Source organism: Triticum dicoccoides, chromosome 1B (genome assembly GCF_002162155.2).
Source record: "Triticum dicoccoides isolate Atlit2015 ecotype Zavitan chromosome 1B, WEW_v2.0, whole genome shotgun sequence".
NCBI lineage: Eukaryota > Viridiplantae > Streptophyta > Magnoliopsida > Poales > Poaceae > Triticum > Triticum dicoccoides.
The window spans coordinates 461,094,641-461,105,371 of record NC_041381.1 but is presented as its reverse complement, the minus strand read 5'-3'; the positions used below and the strand labels follow the sequence as shown (position 1 = coordinate 461,105,371).

At 45.5% G+C, this 10,731-nt stretch overlaps 1 protein-coding gene and 1 pseudogene across 1 annotated transcript; both read left to right on the top strand.

The window, feature by feature from the left end:
- The first annotated feature begins 2,265 nt into the window (after positions 1–2,265).
- LOC119341378 (probable nitronate monooxygenase) lies at positions 2,266–6,262 on the top strand. Its single transcript, XM_037613257.1, has 6 exons — positions 2,266–2,645; positions 2,731–2,943; positions 4,236–4,331; positions 4,593–4,738; positions 4,841–5,060; positions 5,874–6,262. The coding sequence occupies exons 1-6, from the start codon at positions 2,511–2,513 to the stop codon at positions 6,075–6,077; spliced, it is 1,014 nt and encodes a 337-aa protein (XP_037469154.1). The 5' UTR covers positions 2,266–2,510; the 3' UTR covers positions 6,078–6,262.
- A 1,658-nt stretch (positions 6,263–7,920) lies between these two features.
- LOC119341370 lies at positions 7,921–10,511 on the top strand (annotated as a pseudogene).
- The last annotated feature ends 220 nt before the right edge of the window (positions 10,512–10,731 follow it).

Sequence of the window (10,731 nt, the reverse complement as noted above, 5' to 3'; positions counted from 1 at the left end):
TATTAAAAAAGCCAAGGCAAAAGTTCACATCAAGTATGATTCACTACTCTTGGCCATAACCTAAAGTAGCTGCCACAAAAACTTATTACAGGTAACATGCTCATATATATGTTTTGATGTCTACTTTTTGTATACACATTGTACCTTTTGTATTCACCAGAAATATATTTTTATGCAGATCTAATTTTTAAAAAAATACATGATTAATATTTTTATCATATATATATTTTTTGATGTCTACTTTTTTCCACGGACATAGTACATTTTTTGTATACATTAAAAATATGTTTCTATACATGTTAACATTTTTTAATGCACGATTAACTTTTTTTAATTATGTATGTAGATTGATTTTTTTAATAGATATTAGAATTGTAGGGAAAGGTAAAAAATGAAGCAAATTTGTGAAAAAAGCAAAAAAAAAAAAAGCTCAATGCCCACAGTTCCTGATGGGTTGGCCCATTCCGGGCACTGCTTGACGCGAGGCTGGACTGTGTCTCGCTACAAGCGAGACAGTCGCGCTCTCGCCAAGCCCGGTCCAGCATATATACACTAGTGTTGTGCTAGCCCAACCTTCAAGATAGACGGCTCGCCTGTCCAACAAGTTTTTTGTGTTCCGCTCAACAAAAAGACAAGTTTTTTGTGTATGCAGCAAGTTTGGTCACACGCGCGCGGCGCGCGCACACACACACAAGTAAGTATAACCTTCCCTAGAAACAAACTAAACATAACCATCAGAAATATTCCACCCGAATGAACCACTACCACTGTCCGTCACCCGCTCGCATCATAGCATGATATAATGCAAATATGGAATCCTCGCATTTTTTTTGCAAATATGCAATACCCGAGAAAAATAAGCATCTGACTAATTGGTCGCATCTGTAAATGTTAAGTGGGTTGCCACCGTTTATGTGAAAATGGTCATTATCTTGTGATTGTTTAGTAGGATCTGTCACCAAATGCAAGTAAAACCCATTTGAGGCGCTCTGGATACTAAACCTCATATGTACATCATCGTGTGGATTGGACACTAGCAAAGAAAGACGTGTTGGACTATGTCACTGTTGAAATCAGTATTAAAACCGTGTCAATTACTCGCAGTGGTGGAGGTAGGAATAATTCTTAGGTGTGGCGACATCTATGAAGGATAAAACCATGTACGTATAATGTAATTACGCAAGAGCTCACTAAATATTAGTTATATAAATACTTTGTGTTTAACAAGCACAATCAAAATTCAAAACTAATTGATTAGTTTTGCCAATAGAGGATACCTAGAATATTTGAGCTTATTTTGGTTGACGGCAACGAAATTTGCTTCAAAATTCAAAGTTCAATTCTAAATTAACTTTCATTCTTTACCTTTTTTTAGAACACTTTCATTTTTTACTTGATCTTCTTATTCTATGCCATATTGTGCTCAGTGGCGCTTGCGTCCTCATATGGCCCGATTCAGTGCCGGCCACTGCCGCTCCCTACTTGCTGCTGCACACATTCAATCATGCAACAAAAGATTTCCACTTTTCAGAATTTTGAAACCGGTGAACTTGTGTTGATTTGTGCGTGAAGTGTAACTCGCAACACCACTTGCCGATGCATCAGGACCATCAGCAAGTCAGCAATTAACTCAGGTGGCTCAACACGTACAATACATTATCAATTATAATCAATATGCACACACTAGTACTCATATACATACCAGTATATTTATTGGTGGAATTTCAGGTATGACAGCAGCCAATCCTAGCCACATTGATAGCATTGTCCCTGATTACTGGGCATGTAGGCGCAAGCGCAACAACGTTCATGGTTTTCACAAAGATGGAGGGTGTTTTCATAAAAATGTCATGCCGAGCGGGGTTTGCCATGACGCAGTCAATGTGGCGCCAATTGTCCGTTTGTGATTGGCTCTGGACTAAATCTTCACATACATTGCAAGTTTAGGGTTGAGATGATCGCCTTTTGCAAATTTATGGACTAAACCATCACATCTATTGCAAGTTTGTGGGTCTGTAGTGCTATTTGCCTTCATTTCAATTAACGAGCTTATAACAAGTTAAACGAGTAGCACGTCAGCTCAACTCGTTCAACTGGATTGTTTACGAGTTCAATTTGAAACCCATCTCGACTCATTAGTCAACGAGTTCGAGTCAAAGTGGAGCCGACTCACAACAACCAAACAGCTACTACTAGGAAATTCCCAGCCACGCTCCAGACCAGGCAAAAAAACACGAGGTCACGAACCAAACTAGTAGCCCTTATTTCCAGCCCTGCTTATCCATCCGTCACGTTGGGAAAACGACCAGCCGCCGTGCGCGGTGGCGTCCCCGCTGACGCCCGGCGCCGTGGACGGACTCGGCCCCTGGAGCACGCAGCTCGCTGCCTGCTCACGGCTCGTCGTCACGGCCTATTTATGGATCCGCCGGCCGCGGGCAGAACTCCCCCGCGACTATCAGGATCGGCCGGCCATACACCGTCGTTAACTGCGGCACTAGACTAGGAAGAAAATGGGGTGGAAGGGCGTCCTGGGGTTCGACTACGGCGTCGTGCAGGCACCGCTCGGCCCCGACATCTCCGGCCCGGAGCTCGCCGCCGCCGTCGCCAACGCTGGCGCCATAGGCCTCCTCCGCCTTCCTGATTGGGTACCTCGACTTCCCTACCCTCTTTGCTATTTACATGCGCTCTGTCAGTCTTGGCTAATCACCGGAGTCCCCTACCTGCCTGCAGCCGGCGCCGGACCACGTGAGGGAGCTGATACGGAGGACTAGGAGCCTGACCGAGAAGCCATTCGGGGCGGCCATCGTGCTGGCCTTCCCGCACGAGGAGAATCTGAGGGTCGTGCTGGAGGAGAAGCTCGCCTTGCTGCAAGTGTACTGGGGCGAGTTCCCCAAGGAGCGAGTCGACGAGGCCCACCGTGCCGGCGTCAAGGTCTTGCATCAGGTGAGAACCTTATCTGAAGGGCATTTCACCGGAATGGATGAAACCCGGCCGCGGCTTGTGCTTACTTAACACTATATTTCTGAACTGTACTTAAACACTTGTTGTGCCGTTCTTATTACCACTTTCCTTGTCTGATTGCATTTGCCTAGTCTATGTTCGTTCCAATTTACGTAATTAACATTTTGTCATTGTAGTACTAGACTAGACTCCTGACTAATAATGCCCAACTAATTAGACAGAATTAGTTGGAGCAAAATCATTTGTTCTTGACAGTTGTGAGAGGGCAAAGTCTGGTGGCCGTTAGCTAGATATATGGTTACTTAACACCTTTGTTAATTAGTCAAAACTTGTGAATGGTATGTATCAAACTTGCTAAATCATTGGAGGGCGGTGGCCGGTGGTCGTTAGCTAGAGTACGTTGACTGGGCCTTATTCTGTATATGTCCAACTTCAAACAAGTGTTCTGTTCTTCAATGGTTTTGGTGCCAAAATGAACAACAGCAGAATGGGCTTTTATGTTATATAGACAGATGGGGACTTCCAACAGAATTTGGTCTCTCACAATGATACTTGGACTAAGAATGGAAGGGGCTAGAGTTTCTTATATGGACTCTGTTCTGCAGCAAACATGAAGTCATCAATATACCTAATTAAATCATACCCCCTCCGATAAGTGTCGCACTTTTGAATGTAGGCAGTTCAAAACTGCGACACTTATTATGGATCAGCCTTTCCAACAAAGAAATCAGAGCCCTGTTGAGAGACTCGTGCCCCCGTGTGTTCTCCGCCTATGGCCCCTCTCTTTGTATCCCGCAACCAAAAACAAAGAAATCAGAGCTTTCTACTATCAGTGCACACTTGCAGCTATTCTAACAAGTACATTTGAAATTTTATAAGCTTCTTTTGGAGGTCTAGTAAGAAACTATAGTACTGTTATGTCAAGTTTTAGAATGTGATCCTTTTCATAAAAGAAATACTTCTTATCTGTAGTGAACATAAAGTTGAGTTTATAAGAAAAATGCGTGTTACTCATTTCTCTCCAATTTCCTAGGACTGCTGGGATCATAGGGTGATTTGTGATATTGATGAACAACTAGGACTAGCATCTGATGTAGACCATTCAGGTTTTTATGAACTCCTTGTTGGTACGAAGAATTTCACAATAAGTGCCAATGTGTGACCTGTAGTCAAGGTTTTGGTGCTCTATGATGATGATATGAGCATGTAAGTCCTTGCACTTGTTCTGTTGATTATGGATATTTAGTTTTTTTTTTCCTTTGTGACTTGAACAGGTTGGTAACCTTGAGGAGGCAGCAAAAGCTAAGGAAGCTGGTGTAGATGGAATTATCGTTCAAGGCCGTGAAGCAGGGGGGCATGTGATTGGTCAAGTAAAGTCACTACACACTATTTCCATGTTGTTTTCTAGCTTCAGTATTTTGAAATGCTGTTAGGCAGTCTACCAAGAAGCAAGCACACATGCAATAACAATCTACACCATGTGCCCGTGATATATTCCAGGCTACTCATTTAGCTTAAGGCTCCTTTTGTGGTGTCATCTTTGGAAGCATAATATACCTTGCAAGTCTGTTTCTATTTAATTGCCTTCATGGGCTTTCAACTCAAACAGCTTTTCTTCTTTGAATAAAAAGGAGGGTTTGCTACCGTTGCTGCCGAGAGTAGTGGATCTAGTTTCGGATAGTACTGTTTTGGTTATCGCCGCTGGTGGAATCGTAGATGGCCGTGGCTACGCTGCTGCATTGGCACTTGGTGCTCATGGTGTTTGCTTAGGAACCAGGTACTCGTTCAGTCTTGTCTTTGTATGATTATGTCAAGCAGAGCTCTTCATTATACTTATGCATGTTCTCGTTTTCGCATTATAAAACTCCTTAATGTTCAGGTTTGTAGCCACCGAGGAAAGCTTTGCGCATCCGCTGTATAAGCAAAAGCTAATCGAGATGAATTGCACGGACTATACAAATGTTTTCGGGCGTGCTAGATGGCCTGGTGCTCCACAACGTGTCCTGAAGACACCTTTCTATGTTGAGTGGAAGAATCTCCCAGATCATGAAACAGAGGAAAATCAGCCTATTATAGGCCATTCTATCATCCATGGCGTGGTATGTATTGGTTGTTTATTTTTGTTGAATTTGCCCTCTCATTCTGCATTTAGAAGTTGAAACCATTTTTTTTTCTTTTGACTGCAAGTAGTTGAAACCATCTTTGTTGTGACTTTTTATGCTTTTCCTGTTTTGACCAGCAATGTAAAGTACTTCACCTAAAAGTTTTACCCTGGTACTATATATAGGCATGATGCTGAGTGAATGCGCTTTATCAGGAGCACTTTGTTTAGTTCCGAATGGGAAACATGAGTCTTCAAGATGTGCCTTTGGAACTGTTAGTCAAATTTAAGCATGTCAGCTAGCTTTAGGAGCTCTTGGACATGGGAAAGGCTGCTTCAGCCCAAGAGCTCCTATTTATTTACCCAAACAAGCACCACAACTGAACCTAGCTACTTTGCAAGTTAGAGCTGAAACGATCAGATTTTAAATGGCCATCCAAGCTCAGAATGATTTCATTGATACGATCCTCGGGGAAAAGAATCTTAAAAAATGTTGATTATTTATTAACTTCTGGTTCAATTCAACCTGGGTCTGTTTCCTGGGCATATAGTTGCAAAACCACATAATGCACATATTTACGCTTTAAGCGCCAAATGATTTTTCGTCATGTTACTTCAATGTAGGTTGAAAAAGTAAAGTTCTACTTGTAATGTACCATAGTTGTGATTAATCACGGCCATCTATTATTCTGTTTGTACAAGATGTAGCTCAGTAGAGGAGTTCATTCATTCCAAACCCTAAATGCACATTTCATACTTGTGCATCTAGAACTTAATAATGGAGAACTAAGCAATGGTTTCACAATGCCAGCACAAGGATATACATCGGTTTGCTGGTACTGTTCCTAATGCGACAACAACAGGCGATATCGATAGCATGGCCATGTATGCTGGCCAGGGAGTTGGGCTAATCACGGAGATTGTACCAGCAAGGGAAGTTGTCCAGAGGCTAGTTGCAGAAGCACAGCGCGTCATTGGAGAAAAGCTTTCTGGTTTCTCCAAATCATCAGGGTAGTGCTGGTGAAGTCCTTGGTAATTAAACTGTTAAGGTATCTAATGGTGTACGCTGTGTGTTATTTGTAGGCAATAGCCAATGAAAATAAATGGGTTTTCCAAGGTATTCCCTTTTTACCACAGTTTTGTACTCGTATGTGTTGTTTGTAAGTATATATTCAATAAAGGTAAATGTTTTCAATACAATGAGACTGGCAAGTGGAGCATGTAGGCTGGAGCCACTTGTCAATCACACATCGGCTTGTGCTTATGCTTTTGGAAACTTTCATTTTCATGAACCTCGGAGCAGCTGTCACTAATCAGACCTCAGGTGTCGGGTCATCTCGGAGATAATAGTGTATCCTAGTATCAATATGCATGATACCGCCCACTATGAAAGGTCTTAGTGGCAAGGGCAAATTAGTAATCCAAACTAGCAAGATTTTGGAGTTTGATTGGGCTGGATATGGTAAAAGAAGTTTTGGAGGTGGTGAATTCGGGAGTAATGTCGGTGGGCTGAAATGCCACATTTATTGTCTTAGTTCCAAAGGTAGATGGTTCAACCAAGAATACTCAGTTTCAGCTCATTAGCATGTATAATATGGTCTATAAGATAATTTCGAAAAATGTTAATCACGTGCCCAAAGGTTATTTTGCCGGAGGTGATTGAACAGACGAGAAGTGCTTTTGTATCGGATAATATTCTCATTGCATAAGAATGCATTCATCGAATCAAGAGGGAGACCAGTAAGAATGGACTGTGTGGTGAAGCTCGATCTTCATAAAGCATATGTCCGGTCAGAATGGTGTTTTATGAGGAGAATGATGGACTGAACGGGTTTTGCTGACCGATGGATTCAATTAATAATGAATTGTGCCTCATCATATGAGTACAAGATTGGGTTTAATGCGGAAGAAGAAAAAAATAAATACTCCATTGAGAGGCTTACGGCAGGGTGGCTTCTTCTCGACGTAGTACAACACAATTCATGGGGTTCGTCGCCGAGGGCCTGAGGCGGAGTGCACGGGGTCGGCAGGTGCAGCGCCGGCGAGTTGGTGGAGTACGGCAGGGAGGTTGTGCAGCGGCGAGGAGGCGCCGTCTGCTTCCGCTTCCGCGCCATGAAGGCGACGATGTGCCAGTCCCGGCCTCGTCCAGATCATCCATCGCCAGGCAAGCTGAGCTCTCCCTCCTCTCTTTTCCAAATCCTAATGCTTTGGTTTGCCACTGATTTTTCCATCAAATCAAAAACACTAAATATGGCTTAGCTCCCCTAAACGTCCCGCTATTTTGATTTTAGTTTAGCTGAAGCTGAAACCAGGCTAGCGCAACACTCGACACGTAGCGTCGTCCTCTCGGTCACTTTCACCACCACCCACCAGCAGCATAGCTTCCTCTTTTTCCATAGATGGAATCATGGAAGCTCAACCTCTCTCTCTCTCTTGCAGTGCACCCACCATCAGTCCACCACCGCCACTAGTCCTCTCTCCCTTTGGGTCACTTCTGTGTTCCCTCCTCCGCCATTTTCCCCATCAGCTCTGCAAGCTGCGTGCTGACGCGGTCGAACCTTTCTTTGTTTGGAGGCTTTCTCTCCACCAGCGCAAGCTCGACACACACCAGTGTCTATGAAGGATAGCCTTGCCCTTGTGTGCTTTGCAGGGACTAGCAGATATGTTGATCGAAACTCTTACCTTAGCTTGCTGTCTCTACTACTCCCCTGATGTGATTAGTAGATACATGATACAAAGATTATTCGGTGGAGCTCTGTGGCGTCCAGGTAGGAACGCTGCATGCCGTCGCAATGCACGAAGCTTTTTCGTTTGGAATCTTTTTCCCAGCCACCCCACAGACGACACGGCCCTCTCCCTAGCCATATAGCTCAAGGACGAACCAGACCGAACAATCTGATTTGACTCACGTCACGTATAGGCACAGGAGCATCTAGGGCGTGCGTGCAAGGTTCAGCACGCAGCATTTAACGTTGAGGCCCCGAAGCCATTCTTGTGCTCTGCCCATCTTTCTTTCTCTCACAAATCCAACCGAGGGGAAGAAGCATTTGCTGCTCTGCGCCGCCGCCACCACCCGGTCGCAGCTCAAGCCATGGCATCCTTCGCCAACCTCCTGATCTCACTTTTCTCGCTCACCCTCATGCTCCTGCATGCTCCTGCACCTGTGGTATGCGACGACCTAGGTGCAGGCCTCTCTCCAAGCCATCGCACATACATTGTGCTGCTGAGGCCACCCGTCGACGCCGGCAGCGAGGACGACCACCGCTGGTGGCAGGATTCTTTCCTGCCAACGCCTCTCGCCGGCTCCCATGAGCCACGCCTCATCCATACCTACACCGAGGTCTTCACGGGGTTTGCTGTGAGGCTCACCGAAGCCGACCTCGCCATGGTGTCCCAGAGGAAAGAGTTTGTGCGGGCGTTTCCAGACCATCTCTGGCGCCCCAGCACTACTCACACTCAGAAGTTTCTCGGACTGGAGAAAGATGCCGGGCTGTGGAGGGACACCAACTATGGCCAAGGAGTCATAATCGGTGTAGTCGACACCGGCATCTATGCGGCGCATCCTTCCTTTGATGACAATGGCATCCCGCCACCTCCATCAAAGTGGAAGGGTTCATGCCATGGTACTGCTGCTGCCCATTGCAATAACAAATTGATTGGTGCGAAGTTCATCACCGTCAATGACTCTGGAGATGTCATAGGGCATGGGACACATACCTCGTCCACGGCTGCTGGGAACTTTGTCAGTGGTGCCTCGGCACAGGGTCTCGGCAGGGGCACAGCAGCCGGGACTGCTCCACGTGCACATCTGGCCATGTACAGCATGTGTACGCTTCGTGGGTGTGACTCCGTTGACATCATTGCGGGGATAGATGAAGCTATCAAGGATGGGGTTGATGTGCTCTCACTCTCCCTTGCCCCTGTTTATGATGTTGAGTTCAGTGCAGACCCGGTAGCCATTGGTGCACTCAGTGCAGTAGCAAAGGGCATCGTTGTCGTGGCTGCAGTTGGGAATAATGGACCCAAATCGTTTCTTGCAAATTCTGCACCATGGTTGCTCACAGTTGCAGCTGGCTCAGTGGACCGAAGCTTCGAGACTGTTGTGCAGCTTGGGAACGGCAATTGCATCAATGGAGAGGCTTTTAACCAGATTACAAACTCAAGCTCCAAGCCCAAATCTTTTCCTCTGCATTTGAAAAAGCATTGCAAGTCATTGCCTGGAAAAATGTGGCCGGCAAAATTGTGATTTGCCATAGCACAGGACCAATGAATGACACTGGGCCATCAATCAACAAGACCGACATCAGTGGCATCATTAGTGCCGGGGCGGCTGGTGTAGTGCTAATAAACAGGAAAGCTGCTGGTTTCACCACCCTTCTCGAGGACTATGGCAATGTGGTGCAGGTGACTGTGGCTGATGGCAACAATATCACAGAGTATGTGAGGACAACAATCAAAGCCAGTGCCAAAGTCATATACAAGAACACTGTGCTTGGCGTCCGTCCATCTCCCACGGTCGCAGCATTCTCATCCCGCGGTCCCGGCACGTTCAGCCCCGGTGTGCTAAAGCCAGATATATTGGCACCTGGGCTCAACGTCATTGCTGCATGGCCACCACTCACCATGCTTGGATCTGGGCCATTCCACATTAAATCAGGGACGTCCATGTCGACTCCACATGTCAGTGGTGTTGCTGCGCTTGTCAAGAGCTGCCATCCTGACTGGTCTGCTGCTGCTATCAAGTCAGCCATCCTCACCACTGCTGACATCACGGACAGCACTGGTGGCCCGATCTTGGACGAGCAGCATCAGAGGGCAACCGCGTACGCCATGGGTGCTGGCCATGTCAACCCTACAAAAGCAGTTGATCCAGGCCTTGTGTATGACCTTGGCATTACTGAATATGCCGGCTACATATGTGCTCTCCTTGGTGATGAGGACTTGGCATTCGTTACGCGTGACCCGAGGTTGTCATGCAAAATGCTTCCCAAGATACCTGAAGCACAACTCAACTACCCTACCATAACGGTGCCACTCAAGACAAGGCCGTTCACAGTGCACAGAACTGTGACAAACGTGGGCCCATCAAATTCCATATACACACTGAAGATGGAGATTCCCAAATCTCTTACAGTGCGAGTCTACCCAGAGACACTGGTGTTCTCCAAGGCTGGACAAAAGATTAGATATAGTCTGACGGTGAGCAGCTCTGACAGTGAGAGCTCAAACTTCATGGAGGGAAGTTTGAGCTGGGTCTCAGTGACCCATGTTGTGCGCAGTCCGATCGTTGTCGCACTTCTGTAAGCGGGAAGAGTATGTGTGCCATGTGCGATGTTCTAGAGAAATGACTGTCTTTTAACTAGTAGGATTTCCATGTGTGGAAACTAATTGAAGTTTGGATGTGGAGCATCCATTGCTCTGTTGCAAAACTGACCACACATACACTGCCAGTTTGTGATGTGGTATCCATTCTCTATAACTCTGTTACTTTGAAAAAGAAAATGATTTGGTATCATATCATTTGGTTCATCAGGTTTGCTTACATCTACATGGAAACACACAACACTATGTTGTTTGGATACTGAAATGTGTGTTTTGAAACCAATTTTTTTATGCTTCAGATTATTTATGCATTCAACTATGTGGACATGTTCTTAGCTGCAAATATT

Coding starts and splice junctions, on each gene's coding strand:
- LOC119341378 (XM_037613257.1), top strand. CDS start 2,511: ATGGGGTGGAAGGGCGTCCTGGGGTTCGACTACGGCGTCGTGCAGGCA. Junction 2,646..2,730: donor TCCTCCGCCTTCCTGATTGG/GTACCTCGACTT, acceptor ACCTGCCTGCAG/CCGGCGCCGGACCACGTGAG. Junction 4,739..4,840: donor GGTGTTTGCTTAGGAACCAG/GTACTCGTTCAG, acceptor CTTAATGTTCAG/GTTTGTAGCCACCGAGGAAA.